The sequence below is a fragment of the Saimiri boliviensis genome, chromosome 6 (assembly GCF_048565385.1).
Source record: "Saimiri boliviensis isolate mSaiBol1 chromosome 6, mSaiBol1.pri, whole genome shotgun sequence".
Lineage (NCBI taxonomy): Eukaryota > Metazoa > Chordata > Mammalia > Primates > Cebidae > Saimiri > Saimiri boliviensis.
The window spans coordinates 63,735,247-63,757,442 of record NC_133454.1 but is presented as its reverse complement, the minus strand read 5'-3'; the positions used below and the strand labels follow the sequence as shown (position 1 = coordinate 63,757,442).

Sequence of the window (22,196 nt, the reverse complement as noted above, 5' to 3'; positions counted from 1 at the left end):
TCCTTTTGGGGGATGGGGCAGGAGGTGGATGAAGGGAAGAGGGAGAAGTCTGAGGTCACTTCCTACAGATGTTCAGTGTGCTTGGCCTTCTTTGCAGGCTTCTTTCTCAGGCCTGAAACCAGCTTCTCCATGCAATTTGGAGCCTGCTTTGCCTTGCAGGAGACCGTCTCTTTCGTCCTAGGGCGGCTTCCCTCTGCGGAGAGGCATCTCCTCTGAGTTGGCACGTTGTACCCAAAGAGCGTGTTTTCCCTGGTGGCTGTGTGCATTGGCAGCAAACTGAGATACTGTAACTTGAGACTGGCTTGCATTTTTGGTCAGTCAGGTCACTGGAGGGTGAATTGGGGATTTTCTATGCAGCTTCTCTCTCCCTTCTTTGGAGTGGTTTTTATTGGCTGCTGACTTAGAAAGGGTTAGGTATTAAAAGAAGGTCAGAAACCCAGTTGTATGTTTCCTAACTGATATGAGTCTGTTCCAGGTCTCATGGTGTCCTATTGTTTCGGACAATAATGGACAGTTTGGTTGGGATGTGTGGCCCCAGCATGAGCACTGAGTCATTTATTGCTTCACTCTTGCTGGAGCCAAGAGTCCTGCGTGCCCACATTGTGTTGTCACATGATTGGGTTTATGAAAACTGAGCCAAGGGGCTGAGGAGGGACACTTGCCTCCCTTATTTGCATTAATCTTAGCCAGAAGCTTTGTGGATTATAGCCCCTCCCCGAGCTGGAAGTCCTGCCTGCCCGGTTCCTACTGCCTGTCAAAGTAGTCACCTGCCACTCCCTTCCCGCTGTACTTCCACCTTGCCTTTATATGAATGAGAGAGGGCAATAGAGGCTGTCTTTCTTTGAGATTCCTTTGCGATTCCTTTGCACATTTTTCAAGAGATCATTAGCTTCTTTATCAGGAGAATCCTCTTGAAGACCAATGACCACTTTCCAGGGGCCGTGAACTTCAGAAGCAGAGCTATTCGTCAGTGTGGCTGCAGCCATTTCTCTATTTGTATTGGTCTAAAGGGGTAAAGGTACCTTATCTCCTACACTGGGACTTGTTCTCGGCAGTTCGGCCATGGTGTTACCTTTCATGCTGCCCTTCTGTGCTGGCCAGAACTCCCAACTTTTTAATTTCTTTTTTTTTTTTTTTTTTTTTTTTTGGTCTATTCTAGTTACAGTTGTAAGTCCATGAGGTTGACCATTAAGAGGAAACGTCATTGCAGTCTTCTGCTTGTAGGAAGTGGAAGTCCAAGGAACTGGCTCACCATCTTGATTTGAAATCGTCTCTCTGTGATCCCAGATTGGCACTTTCCTGATATTGACAGTGCTGTTTTGAAAGAAGTTCTGTGGTTTAAGTGGGCCAAGGCCTGAAATACAGACCTAGATTTAAACACCACAGAAAGTAACCTGAAGCCTCTTTTTCTTTTTCCTTGAGTTTATTTGCCTGTTACTAAACTTTCATTCCCTGACCTCCCTTTATCTAAAAAATAACCTTGTGACAATGAAATATCTGTGGATGAAATGACTTCTTGCCTGAGATTTGCTTTATAATTCTTCTCTGTGTGTGTATGTGTGTAGAAGATGAAATAAAATTGAGTACTATGGATAAACTTTGAATAGAGTTTCTCTCTACTTTTGTGAATGTTTGAAAATTGCCAAATAAAAAATGTAAAACTCTTGTGAGGGACATAGACACCACCTATGGACAGACCTCTTTTAAAAGTGGATTGAGCAAGTGACTTACCCAGTGTATGTCTCCACTAATGGCATAAGTGAAATCTGAATCCATGGATTTTGATCAACAAGTTGATCAACATACATGCTCCCCTCTCTTTTTTTCCTTTGTCTTTAGAATCCTATCTTTCAATTTGGAGAACTGTTCTTTTACCCTCTCCTTATGGACCAGAGGTTTATTTTTGGTTTCCTTTTACTTTAAAAAACATATTTCAGTAAGCCTTTATGTAACAAACTAAACTTCTGTTATATGCACAGTTGCTCATTAGGGTGAGTCAGGGTTGCACATAAACAGGGAAGGAAGCCAGGTCGTCGCTTAACCCATTTGCTTCATATGGAAGGAAGGAAGCCTCACTTCCCTGAGTCCCAGGAAAGGAAAAGATTATAGTTGATTCTGTAAATGGCTGTTAATTATGTTCTTACAGGGCTAGCTGTATGAACCCTGGGTTTCTCGGAATAGTTTTAAATTTTTAGTTACTCCTCAAATCTTTTAAAGTAAGAAAGAAGAAGCCCCATTTTTTTTTTTCTTTCTCAGCTCTGAAAATGTTAGTTTTCCTGGATATCTGATCCATTTCTGTTTGCAGTGGAATAGAGTAGAAAGACCCTGAACTTTAAGAGTTGGAAGAGTGACTTTCAGTCCCAGCTGGTCCCTGTTGGCCTTGTGACTTTAGGTGAAGCTCTTGATCCCTCACGGCCTCGATTTCCTAATCTGTGAAATGGGGATCCTATGATACCTTTCCAGACCCCTCAGCAGCTTTATGTTTAGAGGATATTTTGGAATAGTGTATATGAAGAGTCTTGGCAAACTGTAAAGCAGTTTTCAGGTGTAAGGCATGTTATTCACTCTTGGTATTTCTTTCACACTGCTATTGAGTTCACATACCCAATGCACACGGGTCTGATGGGGTTAGTCCCAGTCCAGTGGTCATGCAAAACTGGGTCACATTTACCTTGGATTTCTTGTTCTTGGCTGTATCCGTCATCTCCTAACCCTAGGAGTCCAGATGCTCCAGTCTTCCCTTGATCATTGATTGAGAATGGTGAGAAAATAAACTTGTCAGGTCAGTAAGGCCAGATGTCTTGAACTTCTTGCCAAACAAAAGCCACCTCAAGTTTAGATTCTGTGTACCATTGTTGGTAAGAGCCATTCAGCTTAAAAGAACTGAAAAGAAGAGTATGAAAAGACACATCAAACACCCTGGAAGGGTTCTTGGAAACTGAACAGCCCTTAACTTTGAGTTACATGTAAGTGAATGGAAACCCTTGTTTTACATTTCACTTGAAACATCTTTGAGGTGGTTCAGGGTTAGGCCACAGTGAAAAATGAGCAGATGTTTCCCTGCATTCAAATGCCGCTAGACTATTCTTCTTCAGATTCAGGGAATGCTACCTGTTCACTTCTGTCTAAATACTGTGCAATCTTGCAATGGTTATTTAATCACCAGTTTCTACACAACCGTCTTTTTAGCGATCTAGGGGAATTCCTATAAATATGAACTGAAATTTAGGGTCCTGAGGAAATCTAATATAATTGTAATATATTTATGTCTTCATTTTCCAGTGCATTGTGTTCAGAATTGCCACTGTATTGGCATAGTGTTTCTCCAGGCCAGATTCTCAGCATTTTGTAACAAATATGTTATTTGAATTTAAGATATTATAATTATTAATACTAAGGAAATTTCAGTATTTTTCCTTAAAATGTAATGAGTTAATGTCTATGGAGGTATTGATTAACTTCCAGACACTTATTCTAAAATTAGAAATAATTTGTACCTAATGTAAAAGTATTATAATAGGTAATCAAGTAAAGCATTTTAAGAATAAAGAGATATATACTTAGGCTAGAAAATCACATCAGATTTTCTAACTGTGTAATGATTTTATTATTGTTTTTGATCAGTGTAATGAACAGAATTGCTACAATCTACAGGCAACATAAAGAAAATTTTTGAATTAGTATTTTATATGATGAATTTATTTTCTATTTAATATACACTTTTGAACATGATTAATCATCATTTAAGTACAATGCTCACACAACTGAAAAAGACAATCTTTGCCAATTGTTCACTTACTTATAGAGGGGAGTTTGACTTTTTTGTTTTTAAACCACAATTCCATACTTTATAGGATAAAGTTCTGCTTTTACATCTGAATCCTTTGGCTCCAAGGACAATGTTCTGCCTTCTCTGAAGCTGATCAAGTCCAAATACAGGTGTCCCAAGTGCACAGGGATGGTTTCCCCCAGCTGGGATGTGAGTGCTTTTTTGTTGTTGTTTTTAAAAGAGATCTGGCACTTGAGTCCCATGGCCAGAGGGGCAGAGCCAGGCTCTGACGGGGCTGTGGCAGCACGTGGACTGGGCTTGTGGAGATAGCATTGAGGTGGAAAGGCAAAAGTAATCCCAGCTGCTTTTCTGGGAGAGAACAGGTGAGAACCCGGAAATGCCTGCCCCCTGACAGGAAGCAGAAAGCAGAAACTTACGTGAATTGTCAGCTCAGCGGTCCTGTCCAGCCCACACTGCTAGGGCATGTGGACTTATGGGAGGCAGACTCAGGGAACTTTTTTCTCAGGCTTTCTGCTGTCGTCCTTGGCTATCACATCACACTGGCATCCCGCTGTCATGTCGAGAAGATGCTGGGGGCTTCCTCACCAGTCTCATCTTTCAGTTTCTGTTGCAGCAGAACCATTGCTTGTCCATTTGGCCTGGCCTGTATTTTCCACATGTGTTGTCCTGGCCAATTTCCGCCGTCAGTAAGGTTCTTTTCATCAAGTCATAAATCTCATGGAGGGAACAAACATGCACAACAAAACCCACACATTTCAAGTTTATGAATTTGTGTTGGATGGGGGTGAAGGGAGGAAAGTTGCTTCAAATTTGGAAAAATTTAATTCACTCAACATTTGTTGACTGACTCGTGCTTTTAGCAGTGTGCTGGGAGCTGGGGCTGCTACAGTTGTTCCTTCTCTCAGAAGCAGTACTCTCTGGTTAACTGGAGAGTCCTTTTCCATATAGTAAAACTGATTTCTACTCTAAGGGAAGATATTTCTGGACCTGCTGCTTAGCTGCTGTTGGACGTGTAGAGTGGGGAAGAGCGGGGAGCACCCATGTGTTTCTTACTGACTCATTTGATGATTATTCCATTGTTTGAAGGGCTGGATTTTATGTAATCAACATTGATCCCCTCCCCCAAATTTCTTCCCCCTAACAATCTGGGATTTTCCATCATTTGGTCAACCTTCCTGGAGACATGTTGATTTTTCCACTAGATTTTTTTGGGCATGTCCCAGGGCAACCCAAACTCACCACTCCCTGGAACTTCAGATTCCTTGTCATTGGCAGGGCCTGGGAGAGCAGTTGGGAAGCCCTTCTGTTCTTCCAGGGCACAGCCTGGACTCTGGCAGTTTCCTGACAGCATCACTAAAAGCAAGCAGGAGAGAAAGTACCACCTGTCCTTCTTTTGTGCAGTGTAATTTCCACTTATTTCAACATTCAGAGGCAATATATTTGCTCCTTTCTTTGGAGGTCACTAATTGTCACTTTTTCCTGTGTTTTAATTTCCCTCAGCCCATAACACATTCTTTATGTCCAGGGTATACTTTTTAACCAACCAAGATTTAGAAATGGCCAGTTGAAGAATATCTGTAATAGCCTAGCCTAGAACTTAGTCATTATAAGTCAGTTTCATGGGATACACTAAAGATTTGGGTTTCCGAAATCACTTCAGCAGAGTGTATTGCTGTCAAAAGATAACAGGAAAGCTAGTAGGGACTCTCGGCTTGTTTCTTTGCTTAATTCACTTTTTGTGGGAAATTGTGCCTGAGGTGAATTCAGAAGATATTTGAGTTCAGCCATATTTGTGTACTGACACCATGAACATGGTCTGCAAATACAGGAGGATCGGGATGGACGTAGCAGAGATAAAGGTGCATGTGGGTATAGCAAATGATGATACATTTGCAGATCTGTAGACTGTAATGCCTCACTCTCCTTCACCACTGGCACTAATCAAGCTTTATAGATTTTACCTCCTGTACGCACTTCAAATTGGCTCACTTAGGTTATCTGCCTTGCCACTTTTGTAGTCAAAGCCACCGTCATCTCTCACCAGGACTGATGCAATAACTTTCTAAAAAGTCTTGCACATCCATTCATACGCATCTCCTGAAACACTCTTTACAGAACAGATAAGGTGATCTTAAAACAAAATGATCTTTTTTTAGTTGATGCTGATGTTGCTGCTCTGAGGACACTTTGTGAACCACTCATCTGGATTATTCTTTTCTTTCTAAATTCTCACGCATCCTTCACATCTCAGGTCAAATGTCTCTCTTCTTCTAAGGGAGGCCTTTCCTGCTTCCTCTAGACTTCCAGGAATTCCTATTGCACATTGATGCTGCATCATGTATTTCTCCTTTGAAGCCCTTATTGACATTGTATTTGAACATTTAACTGTGTAAGTAGATTAAACTGTATTTAACTATGTAAATACCCTCAAGAAGCTCCGTATCTGATATCGAGCAGTAGATTCAGATAGCTAGCTTCTTGAGGGTAGAGACTATTTCTTTGTTCACTGTTGTTTCTTTAATTCCTTGCACAAAGCAAGTGCTAGATGGTTGAATGAATGAATATTGTTATTTCCCTTTCATAGGTAACTGAAAACATGTAGTAACATTAATATTTTTGGTAAATGTGAAAGATAAGCAGGGACTGTGTGTAAACTAGTAGAGATGATCAGGAAGAGTGAACATATTTGTTTGTCAGGGATGCAGGACATTTTAGGTAAGAACTAGGATTTTTTTTAAGGGGCCTAGCATGATGTGGACAGCCCCTTAAATTTTGCTTGCTCATGCGGGGCCCAGTGGCTCACACCTGTAATCCCAGCACTTTGGGAGGCCGAGGCGGGTGGATCACCTGAGGTAAGAAGCTCCAGGCCAGCCTGGCCAACACGATGAAACCCTATCTCTACTAAAATTACAAAAATTAGCCAGGCATTGTGGCACGCGCCTGTAGTCCCAGTTACTTGGGAGGCTGAGGCAAGAGAATTGCTGGAACCTGGGAGGTGGAGGTTACAGTGAGCTGAGATCAAGCCACTGCACTCTAGCCTGGGTGACAAAGTGAGACTCTGTCTCAAAAAAAAAAAAAAAAAAAAAAAAGAATTGCCTGCTCTGGTGAAGATGCTAGCACAGTTGTTTCCCAGCTTGCTTTCTTACAGCCCATTCATAATGTTTTATGAGTGGTTCATTACCTATGTAATTTTTCTTATTCATATGCAATTTCTTTCATGCAGATATGGAATGTGCAGATGTCCCACTCTTAACTCCAAGCAGCAAAGAAATGATGTCTCAAGCATTAAAAGCTACTTTCAGTGGTTTCACTAAAGAACAGCAACGACTGGGGATCCCAAAAGGTATGTTTTTGTAGTTGGAAAAAGAGAGATTGGGGACAGACCTTTCGGGAAGACTCATTTTCTCACCTGGAGCATGTGAAGCAGGCGTTACACTAACCACGTTGGAGTCAGCAGCTGTGGGTCATGGATGCCATCTGTTAGGACAGTCGTGACACATATACTGAGGCTGCCCCATCTCCTGGGCTTGTCCCTGCCATCTTGGTATGAGGACAGTGGTCCTCAAACTTGTTGCACAGTAGAGTCACCTCTGGATCTCTGAAAACTTCCACAGTCCAGATCGTATTCCAGACCAGTTAAATCTTAATCACTGGTGGCATCAGTATTATAGAGCTCCTCAAGTGATTCCAACCTGCAGACAAGTTTGAGCAGCACTGCCTTAGGGCCACTCTGGGTGACCGGGAACTCAGGCAGCAGCCTTTCTTGGAAGTTACTGATTTCTCTCCTCTCTTCCATGTATTCTGGCAAAATGTGTTTGTCCTTGGATGTTCTTACCTGAAAAGGTTTATTTGAGAAGATAAGGGGACTAGAATTCTCAGAAACAGGAAGTGACTAGAGTAGGCCTTCTCCAAGGAACATTTCATGAACAATTGGGACCAGAAAGAGGTTTTCTATTGAGTAGAGAACAATATATTTTAGATCAGGTCAGTTCTCACATCTCATGAAGTAATCTGCTGGATTGGAGGGGTACCCTTGGAGCAGCTGTGATGTTGGGCACTACACCTGCTGTCAATGAACTTCTAAGTGTCATTGGCAGGTGTAGCCAGGTTAAACCTCAAGTCATCTATGAAGATTGTGTGTTATCAGTACTACAGTGCTAATCAAAGCATGGCTTACGATAACTACAGGCTTTGCAGAGTATCTGGTATAATACAGGCACCTAATAATGTTGTTATTACCAAATGCCATTTGAATGACTTACTACTACTAATTGCTACAGTTATTACCACTACAATTGGCTAAGATAAAAAATAATTGAGAATAATAGTCTCAAGTATATTATAAGTTAAGAGCATGGAGAGGCATGTGCAATCTCTTGTTATTATTGCTATTAAGCCATTTGTTCTCTTGTTCAGGGCTTTAAAGAAGTCCAGTGGGAATAAGGCAGTGAGAGAGGAGATTCGTGGAAATCTTTGCCTGCAAGGGCAGAGAATACTCACGTGGTACTTTTTGGCTGGCAGTAGTGATCTCCTAGCTGGTGAAATAGAGAAGGCGGAGATGTTGAATGTGGAGGGGAGGGTTATGGAAGGCACTCAATGGTGTGCATGCGAGGCTGGTGCTTCCTCATTCTATGAATAAAGATAGCATTCTCAGCTAAGTTCAGCTCCTTCAGTGTCCTCTCTGAGGCTTGGGTAAGACTTAGGAGCCCGGCCTGCTGGATCTTCATCTGATCTCTTTCTTCAGACCCCCGGCAGTGGACAGAAACTCATGTTCGGGACTGGGTGATGTGGGCTGTGAATGAATTCAGCCTGAAGGGCGTGGACTTCCAGAAGTTCTGTATGAACGGAGCAGCCCTCTGTGCCCTGGGTAAAGACTGCTTTCTCGAGCTGGCCCCAGACTTTGTTGGGGACATCTTATGGGAACATCTAGAGATCCTGCAGAAAGGTAAATATGTGGAAACAGGGAGAGGTGGAGGTTGTGTGGGGTTACCATGAGAATAGGTAGGGGACTCACCCAGTGGTGGGACATCAGTGCCTTTCTCTGTGGGTGTCCTACTGTGGGACATATGTGGGGATGTGCCTAGTACAGTGTTCAACATGTAGCAGGTACTCTTAGATGAGTGTTAATTTCTTTTTCTTCTGCATATTGGGAGTCCAGATTTTGATCTTCAGCAAGATTACACTCCTGAAGCTTCTTGGATTGCAACATTCTAATCCGGGTCCTTTTCTCAAACCCATGCCCTGTTTGAACAAACAGTGCCCACAGCCAACCCAAGAATAGTTTGTGTGTGTGTGTGTGTGTGTGTGTGTGTGCGTGCACGTGTGTGCGTGTGTGTGTTTTGCTGCAATCTTAATACATACTGCTTTGATGCATGGCTCTATAATACCTGATCACACCCCAGGAAAGCTTAGCTTCTGAGAGTGTGTTAATAAGACAGATTTCTCCGCCCACTAACTGGATTGGAATTGCAGTAGTGCATCATACCTTTTACATCTGGAGCAGGAACTGGGGTTATATCAGGACACTGTGTTGCAACCTTGTAATGACATGGCCTCTCCTAACAGCCTCTTCCAACCTTTTTGGACCAAGTGACTCATGTACCACAGTCCTGGCTGAGTATAGAAACAGCAGCAGGCGGCAAACTTGGGTGTTTTTGCGCTTATTTTTCTGAATTTTTTCTTAAAATAAATTTCAGTTACCAGCAGTCAGCAGTGCCCTCCAGCTGACTGTAAGCCTAGAAGCCCATTGCCCTCTCTAACCCAGGCCCACCCTTTCCCTGTGGTCACCAGCTCCAGCCCTTGGCACAGACACCGGGGGAGGGGAGCAAAACTCAGGATTAGCACTTTTACCCCACATAATACCTTCCTTTGTTGAAGAGTATATTCCACTCTGCAGTGCTCAAGAGAGACCCAAACATTATTTCTCTGTGCTCAAAAGTGGTATCTTTATTGTTTCTCTTCACCTTCTGTTGAAAAATAAGACATAAAGGAACACAGGAAAGAACTAGTGAGTCTTTCTGTGGCTGCTGTTAACGGGGATGGGCAGGCAGCTGCACAGGCTTCCCCAAAGCACCGGCATGTTCTCCGTGCACAGACACCCACTCGTAGGTGTTGACATGAGCGACCTGTTTATAGAGGGAAACGATATGGCAGGCTCCTAACAGATCTGATTTGACTGTTGACTTCTAAACACAATAGCAGATTCCACCAGACGGTGTAACCTAATATATTCTACTAAGAGACTGTTTTCCTTTATTTATCAAAATGGAGCTGCCAGGTGTTTTGGGCTATCTAAGCCCATCTGATTGTAGTTACAATTAGTATCTCTATTGTGTCTCCTTGTTTCCAAAGTTCTTTCAGATACATTTTCTTTTTGGATTATCACAATAACCATATGAGATAGTAAGGACAAGTCCTAATGTTGTCCTTGTCTATAAAATGAAGCTCAGGCTAGGTGATTTCTTCAATATCACTCATCTCCTTAAACTTCATTTTATTTTACCTTTCAATATATTTTTATTTAACTTAAAATTTATCTTCCCATCCTGTGCCTTTTGTATAATAATGTGGACTTACAGGGACCTTCTGGCCCCTAAACCAGGTTTGGCTTCCCTTAGGGCTAAGAAATAATGTAAGAAAAATTTAAGAAAATTAGGACATAAGTTAATATGTTTGAGAGCAAAAGCCGTATCATCCCACCCAAATTCTGTTGAAAAAGGCAGTAAGAATTCTCCCTCTTCAGGTTCAGGAACTTGAAGAGATGAGCAAGATGTTTGTGCTGAGGCTACTGCTTTTGTTCTGTAATTAAACTAAAGCAACACAGCACCAAAAGAACATAGCTGTTTGGGGTGGGGTGGAAGGCCAAAGGTACAGGGATGTTTCAATCTGATAAACTGCTAAAGCAAAGTTTAATCATTTTATCTCAACTGGGAACTGTTTTTCTGTGCAGGCATAAACTTGTTTTCCCATCAGACTTTGCTCCTAACAAGCTATCAAATACCTGAGGAAAAACCCAAACCCACACTCTCTCTATGTCAGATTCTTACGGCGAAATAGAATCAGACTACTACATACAAGAATCGGAGGCCATGGCATTTGTTTCAGGGTGATTAGAGGATCCCAGGCTCACTGCAGTGCCATGCAGAGCTGTCTATACTCCCCTTTTCTTAGGGGAGTTGGCATCAGGGCAGGAGCTTAGCTGGGTTTCTCTTCTCTTCCTTTCTACGAGCCCAATCGCATTTCACTGAATGGAGTCACTTTACCAGTGTCCTGCTTCTTGTCTGGGCCTGAACTTGAAATCTGAGGGCAATGGAAGAAACACAAAACAAAAACCAGGTATCTGTTAGGGGAAGCAGAGAACATAAAATCTACTGCCTAAAGATTGCGATATATTTCTGAGATGTTGTAAAATTGATCAGTTTGGGGATTGATTCTGGCAACCTCCTGGGATGTCCTCAAGGCTTTGGCTCTAGTGTGGTCGACGCACATGCAGCACGGATGCATTGAGAATGAGCGCGAATGCTTTCTCAGCCCTCAGAGATTACTCACGGATTCTCTTTCCAGGATACTACATCCCATTTTGCAGCCACTGAAATCATAAACTTAGCCATATATATATATATATATTTTTTTTTTTTTTTGATCTCATCTTTAGACAAGGCCACAGTCAGAGTAGACTCAGATACCAACTCAGTTAATGAGTATTCAGATTTCTTAGAAAAGGGGTTGAGGTCATTGTGGTCCTCGCATCCAAGATCCTTTTAGGGTCAAGCATGACTTGAATGCTGACCTCTTTGTTTCATTCCCTATGTGTTTATTACAGAAGATGTGAAACCATATCCAGTTAATGGCGTCAACCCAACCTATCCAGAATCCCGCTATACCTCGGATTACTTCATTAGTAAGTTCACTGACACTCCGTCTCTCATGATCATAGGAAACTAGGAAAAGATCCCTATCTCAGTCAATCTCAGGCTCCTTCATGGTAATTCTTTCAAAAATAATTATCTTCTTAAATGTAGACTCTTCTTTGTTACTTTATTATTTTCCACAAAGCACAAAGTTTCAACCTATGTACGTGTTTCATTAACCTACCAAGTTCCTGCACATAGGATCCCTCTCTGATGTCTTCAACCTGAAAGTCATGCAGAGAGATTACAACTTGACCCCGAAACTTTTGTTCTGATTTGATACTGTGCACTACGATGAACAAAACAGGGTGGGGTTAGGGATGTGATCTTGGCCTTGGTTCTTCCCTTTTTATGAGTGGAGATGACAGCATTTCCTCCAAAATCCTTCTTTAAGAGTGTGCTATGCAGCTTCAAATTCTATTATAGGAAATACAGCCTTCTCCTTTTTCATGTAAGTTACCCAATCATACTGAAGAGATAGCCTGAGGGAAAGAATGAGTGTAGGCCTGTTGCACTAATGTAAGCTCTGAGATGAGATGTAGGACCATCTTATCTGATGGCTCTGCTTTTAAAGAGAATAGTAAACAGGTTTTGTTTTTTCATTTAATATATTTACATTACTACAATTTTTATTCCAGTAACACAATGATATTGACTGTTCTTCGTCAAGAGCTTATTGTGTGGGGAATATTGGTGGACTTTTTACCTATATCCTCATTTCATTTTCCTCACAGTGCTCTAGGAAAGATTGCAGTCATCCCCATTTTATAGATGAGGAAATAAAGTCAGAAAAGCAATTATCTTGTCAAGGGCCATAGCTAGTAAGTAGTGGACAAGGTTAAAAACCCAAGCCTTTCCAATTTAAAGTATTTTCCCTTTGTTCTCTAAGGAGCTTGTTCCACATCATGGGGCCTCTGCAGATGGTTGAAAACTGCTTGTTTTAGGTACAAATCTCTCCTCTCTCTAATTGCAAACCCTCTGTTTGCAGGCTATGGTATTGAGCATGCCCAGTGTGTTCCACCGTCGGAGTTCTCAGAGCCCAGCTTCATCACAGAGTCCTATCAGACACTCCATCCCATCAGCTCAGAAGAACTCCTCTCCCTCAAGTATGAGAACGACTATCCTTCGGTCATTCTCCGGGACCCTCTCCAGACAGACACCTTGCAGAACGACTACTTTGCTATCAAACAAGAAGTCGTCACCCCAGACAACATGTGCATGGGGAGAACCAGTCGTGGTAGGTCCTATTTATTCTCTAAAAGCTCTTGGGTTTGCAAGAATTACTTGGCTGTGTGAGTTTTTCAGGTTCCATTTATTTCTCATTTATTAGACTTGTAGATTCTTCAGTTTCAGCCTTCCCGTCTTAGAATGTCCAGATACTAAGAGCTTTCCACTGTGGTGTTTTAGCCAAGTCCATGATTATGACAAAGGCCGTGGGGTCCACAGTGGAATCAAAATCAGGCAATTAAGACATTAAATGTCTTACTTGGGTAAAATGTTTTACTCAATAACTCTGGTTGAATTTGGTCATTTTTTTAAGGTATGCTCTATTTTCCTTGAGGTAATTTTACTTGAGGAGGATGTAATCAAATAAAAATGGTTCAAGTGACTACCCTGGAAAATGCTTACGTTTAGCATGTGTCCTGGTGCTCCTTCCAGAGGGCTTCTGGGTGTGACTGTAGATCCTGGCTTGCTACCTGGAATGACCTCTGCTGGCGAGCCTGGGATCTTTACCCTCCTGTGACTTCTTTGGTTTGGGAAGATACAAGATGGTTAACCAACGGTTTATTTGGAACCAGTCATCAGCAGTGTGGCAAAAGTGTGTATTTAGCTAGAGGACCAGGGAAAGAGGTGGCGAGGGGTTTCCAAAAGAAGGTAGTTTTGTTAACATGACTATTATAATAATAATAAAATCTTCACCGACAATGAAGAAAATGTTTCAAAATAGAGCTGGCTGACATAAAGCAAAAAAGGTGAAACACACCCAGTTTTTAGGAACAGGACATAAACATGCAGAGGTACAGCCTACCTAGTAAAGTGTCCAAATTGTTTTGTTTCTGAGAAAAATGCAATCTTTTGTAAGAAAGGGCTTGTCTATTTAGCAAGAGCTAGATGATTTCTAAAAAGGTGACAAAGATGACTTTTCTGGTGGGTAAATGGGAAAGAATTATAAACAGGACGAGGAAAAGGAGAAAGCTGATCAAGCAGGGCTTGGGTCAGATGTCAGGCTGGGGCTGGCCTGCTAGTGATTCCCGCTCACTGACTGACCATATGCGGTACCCATTCTGAGGCTCTTGGAGGGGAGCCCAGTGGCACCTTTACTTTGGAGAATCATGGGCCATGCACATTGTCGTCTTCTTCGAGTATTCAGGCTCGCACTTCCTCCCAGCAGGCCTAGGGTTCACCAACAAGCCCTGCAGAGGGAAAGTCCCTGCAAAATCAGAACCCGTAATCTTCCTTCTTAAGGCTCCAGGGTGTTTGTGTTTCAGACCAAAGGGGATGGGTGGGACCAGTTGGCCTTCCCCTTTCTGGCTCTTTTTTATTTTTGGGTGCGTGTCTATTTAAATACATATACACAAGTGTGTGTATATGTGTTTCTTTTTTATCAGGTGGGTCAAAGCATTAAAATGACTTTCATCCTTCTGGGACTTTCTGTACATCTACACAGGGAGGCCAAGCCTGTGGGTTTGGGCTCAGCCATGTTGTAACTTTGGGTAGATCTCCTATCACGTTGTTTTGAAATTGCATCTGGCTTTGCATTTGTGTAATTGTCTCTTTTCCCTCTCCTTTCTTTGGTTCTTGGTTTTGGTCCCCGCCACCCCTCCAACCCCAAACTAATGACTATGGACCAAAAGTGACCCTTGCAAAGAGACATGAGGTATTTCTTTCTGGCTCCACTCTTCCTCCCTCCCTCCAAGTTCAGCCCATAAAAACTCGAGGGGAAGACCGTTCTGTGCAGGGCTGCTTTCTGCATGTTAGAAGTGCTGCAAACAGAACCTATGCAAAGGACCCATCAATCTGAGATGCTGTGATTGGCCTACACCAAAAGCATTACTGTTAGCTGCTTGTTATTTATACTAATTATAGCACAGCATTCACAGGCTGCATTACAGCATAACAGAGTGCTTCTGTGTCTCACTTATTTGGGCCCTAAGGACTGTCTTTGTACGTGTCTGCTCAGTGGGTTGCTGGGGGCTGCCCCATCTTCTGTGTTGAGTGCTCTGAGGTCTGTTTGGTGGAGTCAGATAGCTTTGAGAGAAACTTGCCGAGCCCCTTCTCAGAAAGGCTGGCCAATGGACATTTTGGAGAACACACAGGTTTCCCTACATAAGTGCAGCAGTGTAACTAAGTGTCTAATCCAGTTGGATTCTACCCATTTTTGGAGAAAATACCCGTAAATGAAGGTTCCCAGCACCAGGGTTGTGAAATACAGCTAAAATGAAAGCTGCCTACTGCTCTAAACCACAACTCTCAACAGGGTTGCATTTGGCTCATGTTTGGGGGGTTGCCAGAGACTGGTTCTGGCTTGGTTTAGTCCCCTTGCTTATTGGGACTCCTTGAAAACTCTGCTGTCTTGCTTGTGAAAATTCTGATCTCCTTTTTCTCCAAATATAAATTTGGCTGATAGAGATGGAATCATTTCAGAGAGACTTTAGCATAAATACCAACTTGGTGGGGTGTTGACGAAAATATAAATTCTCCTTAGGCTTTTGGTGTGTTCTCTCAAAGAGAAAATAAATGACCATGAAGATCAATAGCTGGTATGAACAAATACCTTTTTATGAAATGCCACAAAATTTCCTGTTCTGCTAAAACAAAGCTTTGATATTCTGGTTGTAGGCTGTTTTCTTGAATCATTTAATGTGAATTTCTGGAAGGGAAAACTTCATTTTTAATAAGAATGAAGAGGTGCCATTGTGACAATGGACTGGGTGGGCAGGGCTGATAACTCCATGGAGCTCTTCAGTTTGCCTTCTGGAGATTACCCTCCTCTGAACAGATGAGTTGGGGAAGGCATGAGATGAAACTGACAACACCATCTTTCTGTTTGAAGCAGTTCTAGAGGAGTCAGGAAGTAGAGAAAACCTACAGCAGTGGATTTTACAGAAAGTACACACTCAACTGAATATATTTTATCCGGATCTTTAAAAAGCTTTGGGAGCAACATATTTTTCTACATATTTAATTTAGGTTTGGGCATTTGTTCATATTTGATTTTTATAGTTTGTACCAATCTCCACTGTCATGGAGGGGAAAATACACTAGAAACACACTAATATGAAGTTGTGTAAGTCAGCCTTATTCTGGGACTTGAAATTTATAGATTAACCACTCTTGAACAATTAAGAGTTGACTTACAGATATTTCGACATAAATATTTGTCACATCCCTTTGCCTCTTGGCTTGTGCTGAATTGAGGTTGACCATCTAGTCTCCCACGATTTAACTTAGGTTACTTGAAAGGTATCTGGAAGTTGCATATAAAAACCATTTCTGTGAGCCTTTTTAGCTCTTAGATGCATTTGTTTTCCTCCAAAACATTTTTTTTTTTTTTTTTTTTTTGCTAGCCTCCTTTTCAGTGGCATTTTCACCAATGGAAATTTCTCCAGGAGCTATTGTGCAATCATAGCAGCTGTTTATAACCTGGTTTGGGAAATTAATGAACTTGCATGATCTTGTGGTCAGTTAAGAATGCCTTGAGCAACTCACAGAGTAAAGGATTTCTGACACTGCTATGGACCTTAACTCTTTAATAAACCTTTTAAATATTGCCTACACTTTTCCAGTGACGTTTATATTTCGAGTACATAATTTTACCCGGAGAGGATAAAGAATATGGTTTTCTGTTTAGAGGAGTGATAGTATGTATAATGTTTGAAAGTCTCTTGGGAAAAGCATCTTATACTATCTTACTCTATTTGAGAAGGCATAGGGTCAGTACATGTATTTCATTTTAAAATAGTATTTGGGAAAAATGCTAAAAAATAGCACTTTAGTTCCAAGGTCAAAAAAGGCTAATCTGCTCTTAGTCTAATGGGATTCTTTTTTCTTATGACCAAAATGTTTTCCAAACTGGGCCTTTTGAAATCATCTCATTGGCTTGAGTTGGAGTGGGGGATTCAGCCTGACATTGCTCTGATTTCTTCATGTATTCATTGGGCCTACATCAGCCAGAAATTACATCATGACATGTGTGATCCTCAGCTTCTAGATTTCTGGCTTTAGAACTCTTGAGGACCCAAACACTACTCTGACAGATGTGAGCAGCATTTGACTCTGAATCTCTGTAAGAGGAATTCTCAAACCAGGCAGCAGAGTGGATGTGGACCCTCAGATTGTGGCCTAGTGTAGCCCCTTTCCCCAGAGTAAACCCATGACCCCTGAAGCTTCCATTTCCCCTGGACTCTCACTTCTTCATCCCTCCTGCAGATCTGATTAGCAATCTGTCCTCCATAAGAGGGTTTTTACAGTTTTTTTCCCCCCACTCCCTCCTCCCTCCTCCCCTGTCTTCTTCCTACCTCCTCTTTCACCTCCAGGTAAACTCGGGGGCCAGGACTCTTTTGAGAGCATAGAGAGCTACGATAGTTGTGATCGTCTCACCCAGTCCTGGAGCAGCCAGTCATCTTTCAACAGCCTGCAGCGTGTTCCCTCCTATGACAGCTTCGACTCAGAGGACTATCCAGCTGCCCTGCCCAACCACAAGCCCAAGGGCACCTTCAAGGACTATGTGCGGGACCGTGCTGACCTCAACAAGGACAAGCCTGTCATTCCTGCTGCTGCCCTAGCTGGCTACACAGGTAGGCGCCCTCCCACTGCTTAGGGCAACTCTGTCTGAACGTTTCTGTGGGTGGGGTCCAGGAAGGCACTGTGCACATCTGACCAGAGACCATGACAGACTCCTTTTGCAGGGCAGTGGGGAGAAGTCCCTTTAAGAATTCTTTAGTCTCTCCAGCCACTCTGCTTGTGAATAGCCATTGATTTTTGGAAGCAGATAGTATTATTCTATCCCAAGGGATCATTTCCGAGAATGGTAGGAAACTTATATTTTGGGTGTTTTTCCATGTCTGTGGGAAGGGAGCTGTCATGATTTGGTGTTCCTGGAAACTGAATCTAGTGGCCTGGCATCGGGGGATTTTTCCTGGTTTGCTCTTGGGAGGTCTTTCTAAATACAAAATCAGCAGCAGCATCTCTCAAAGGCACAACTGAATGGCCTCCACACTGGACTCTTCTGTAGTGTGGTTCTCCTTAGGCCAGCTGTTCAAATGTGGGAGCAGTGTCCCCAGTGGCTCTCCGCCCTGTCCAGATCCATCCTGGACTGTAGAGGAGACCCTTCCTCTCACTTGTCTTTATTATCAGTTTTCTTCCAGGAGCAAAAGCTGTGTTATGATGGTGATGAGTGAAGAAAGACCGTAGGGAAAGGATGCTGTAGGTTGAGTGCTTGAGCTTTGATTGAGACTCTGGTAGTAGAGCAAAACAATTCTTTGTTCAAATGGGTTGTAGCACATCATGCTACTTAACCAGAAAAACATGTGGATAGTATATGTGAGAAATAGCCAAGGAGCATTAATGTGTTAATTATCAGATCACTCTGTAAGATTGTAGTGTTTTCTCAAAATTAGAAAGTGTGTTGTGAGTATAGCTTATTTTAAAATAGCTTTCATTACTCAGGTGTGATCTAGGCCTTTATCCTCTTATAATTCTCTCCACACTGGACACGTTTTCATGTAGGGACCCTTTGTGTGGACGGTGACAAACAGCAAGATCTGTGTTTCTCTTGAGGTACTTCTCTGATCTTAAGAGTATGCTGAATTCTTATTTTTGCGTTCAGGGAAGCCTTAGGTCTTCTATGAAGAAAACCATTGACCTTTGAGAACAATTCAAATGCTTGAAAACTTGCTCGCCTTTCAAAGGTCAGGAGTGTGTCTCTTCTGTTGCATTCCACATAGCCCCTAGTGCAGTTCATTGCATGAATAGTGCTTAGGAATCATGTCTGTGTGTTGGGGTAGCAACAAGGTCAAGGCCAGGAATGGAACTTAAGGTCCTCACTTTATTCTTTCTACAGTACCCTGTGGTCTTAGCTTGAACATGGCTAGCATGTAGGAACTTACTACTTTTCAAGGGAGTCCTTTCCCGTCTCTGGAAGAAAATTGTTAGGAGGTGTATCCATTTCCATTAAAAACATGTGGAATGAGGAAAAGTACATTAAGTTGCTCTCAGGATGTATAAGAATGCCAGCTCATGCAGTTATACCTGTTAGGGGTTAAAGAACTAGAGTGCAGTTGAATATAGTGATAAAGGAAGGCAGATGTGCTGCTTAGTTGGGAAGAGAAAGGAAAGGCAGAGGTAGCTCTAAAATGACTTCATGGCTTTGGGAGGTGGACTTTATCTCTAACTGGCAGTGCTTGCTTCTGTTTTTGTGCTGCAGGAAAAACTATGCTCTAGGTCTGAGTTATGTTGGATAGATGGATAGTTGCCTTCCCTCCCTCCCTCCCTCTGTCCCTCCCTCCCTCCTTTCCTTCCTTCCTTCTTTCCTTCCTTCCTCCCTCCCTTCCTGTCTCCTTCCCTCCCTTCCTTCCTGTCTCCCTTCCTCCCTCCTTGTCTCCCTCCTCCCTCCCTCCCTCCTTCCCTCCCTCCTTCCTTTCCTTTCCTTTCCTTCCCTTTCCTTTCTCCTTCCTTCCTTCCTTCCTTCCCTCTCTCTCTCTCTCTGCTCTCTCTCTCTATCTCTCTCTGTCTCTCTCTCTCTCTCTCTCTCTCTCTCTCTCTCTCTTTCTTTCTCTCCACCTCTCTCTCTCTCTCTCTCTCTCTCTCTCTCTCTCTCTCTCTCTCTCTCCACACATGGGATTAGGGAATAAAACATTTAGAGAGTGGAAGAGAAGGGATGATGATTATAAAGTCTCAAAGACTGAAGTAGTCATTTTAATGAAGAAAACATTTTGAAGTATCTTACCATTCAATTATTTCTCCCTGACAATTGCAAGTTTACTTTTCATACTATCTCATATGGTGGTGAGAATAATAGCCCAGAAAACAGAAGTCCTCTGTGTTTCCTCCCAACTCTAACACGCTGTGTGGTTTTAGGCAAATACACCTTGTACGCTTTTCTACTTTTAGTGAAGTAGAAGTGTTCATCCTTACCTTCATGGCAGGAAATCTGTGAAAATGTAATTGACTTAAATCAACTAATTAAATAAATGAATGCTAGACATTGTGCTAGATATAGAGAAAAAAACCCTTACATTATAACAATTCCATTATTTCAGCAAATGTCTGAGTATATATTGAGTGCAGAAAAGTGAGTAGCCCTTGAGGGCTCACTGTCTCCTTGAATTCAATATATTTTAAATATCCTTAAACTTGAACTGGATTCTCTCGTTGTTGTGGTCTGAATGAAAGTTGGGATTTGTAAGGTGTGTGAGGAGCAGCCCACATTTTAGTGGCTTCTCTTCCTGTAACTGACGCCTGGTGAACACCTCCTGCCTGTACTGCCAACTCATCCTATGAGGGTGATCTCACACCTCATGGGGCCCCGCTAGCCTCCTTTAAGATGCATCCTAAGGGGATGAAATGTGCCCATTCAGCCTCACCCACTACCTGAGGCAGTCACTAGAGTGCCTATAAATGGATATCTAGCTTTATGCAGACATGTTAAGATGAGCTGAATTTTGTAAAGTGGAACTCATTGTATACAAGTGTTGGCAATACATTTTATTGCTTGTAAAAGTCAGGCTTTCTGTCTCAGGTTCTGCTCCCCTTTTCTGTCTGTTCCTTTAAAATTTGTTCCAGAGTATGTTTGACCACACAGTAGGGGTACACATAGCTCTATGTCACTATTACTTGGCCTGAACTAAAGGGCGCAGGCTTAGATTCTCCAAGCTGGGAAGATAATCCATCTTCCTGCCATTTCGCCAGGAGTCTGGGTCTTTGTCCATATCACCTCCAAAGGAATACATTTTACTTCTTGATAGGGTGTCTTTCTTACTGCACTGTAAGTGTGGAAATAAGTTAGAAACTGAATTTTCACATTCTCTTGCACAGTTACATTCTTCCTTCAAAGATAAGAAAATTGCATCAACCTTCACTGGGCTCCCATAGCAACTTGTTAAATTAGGTCAAGATGCGGGGGCAGATAACATGGCTTGAAAGCCTGCCTGTTAGCTGAGTTAAGAATACATCAAATGCAATGTTGGCTTCCGCCAAAATGTACCTCCTTACCTTACTGTGAACTGCTTACGGTTATCAAACTGATACCATCAGAAAGCTCTGTTTTCTTTTGTTTTGCTCAAAGATACATTATGAACCCCTTCTAATTACAACACAGTTTGAGAGAAGCAGCCTAATGTTTTCTATATCTACTTTATAGAACTAAGCAAAATGCTTTCCAAGTCCTTGAAAAACATAGGCATCTCTGCTTCTTCTTGCTTTTTCATTTCAGTAGGTATAGAATGATGTAACGGGCTGTCACATTCTCCCTTCCTCTCAACCCCTCTAGTTCCATTTCATAGATGACGAAACTGAGGCACAAAAAATAACTTATTCAGGGCTATGTATGTAATTGCATTCTGCACAGAGGTAGCTTCCGAATTGCGTCGTAAGCCCCAAATGTCTTTACCTGAGTGCAGAATCTTTTCTTCGTATTACAGAACGAGAGCAGTCCTTGGTTATCACAGTTGTCCGCCTGGAGTGATCAGGACCTTGTCTCCCTCTTGTCAGTAATGAACACTATATGTATGTGGGTTAGGGGTTTGTGGGAGGGAGGAGAGCTGGGCTTGGCTTCTATCCAGAGTTACTGACCTATAAATCACCTTTATTGAACTTCATTCCAGATTGTCAGACATAGCCACAGATAAGGAATGCTAACACCTCTGCAGCTGCTACCGAGCAGGTCTGGCGCTAATGCCCTTATCAATGTCTAGGTGTGTTCCCACTCTTTGATATGCAATTATGAATGAAGTGGTTTTCTTGTTTTCTAGGAGCCTAAAAAAGGCTAAACCCAAAGCTGTTTATTAACTGTAATGAAATTATGTTTTACGGTGTTATGCAGTTTTATAAATAGGCAGTCCTTCTGTTTCCTTAAGGCTAAATTTGGGACTATCTGGAAGACAACTTCCAAATTTTTTTGTGTATGTGTGAGGCATCACAGAAAAAAAAGTACTAGTCTTGCAGAAAAAGAAGCCCTGTACATTTTCCTCTAGGTCCTCTCAAATTGATTCTGCCCTGAAGTCAATCCTCTTCTTGTAATTTCATAGATGACTCTAGAACCAGTCTGAAATCATACAATAAGAAAGTCCCAGGGCCAAGTCCAGAACCTTAGAGTTCTGGCTTGTAGTTGAGTTTTAGGGTTCAGTAACCCAAAACTACTGCTGAAACATGTTTTTACACAACTTTACTGCAAAAGGAAGTGCTTCAAAGCCCTTCATTTCAGAATGAAACCTGAGATTTTGGCAGCATTAGCTAAAATCACAGTTTTCCGAAGGAAAGCTCAATTGCAAAATAAT

At 42.2% G+C, this 22,196-nt stretch overlaps 1 protein-coding gene across 4 annotated transcripts in view; it reads left to right on the top strand.

Moving 5' to 3' along the window:
• Positions 1–22,196, top strand: part of ETS1 (ETS proto-oncogene 1, transcription factor) — a 129,407-nt gene that overhangs the window by 90,857 nt on the left and 16,354 nt on the right. For all 4 annotated transcript variants that reach the window (XM_074400850.1, XM_074400851.1, XM_074400849.1 and 1 more), the window contains 5 exons: positions 7,014–7,133; positions 8,535–8,735; positions 11,613–11,690; positions 12,689–12,937; positions 17,238–17,498. In XM_074400850.1, coding sequence (XP_074256951.1) covers positions 7,014–7,133; positions 8,535–8,735; positions 11,613–11,690; positions 12,689–12,937; positions 17,238–17,498 — 909 coding nt within the window. The remainder of the gene's footprint in view (positions 1–7,013; positions 7,134–8,534; positions 8,736–11,612; positions 11,691–12,688; positions 12,938–17,237; positions 17,499–22,196) is intronic.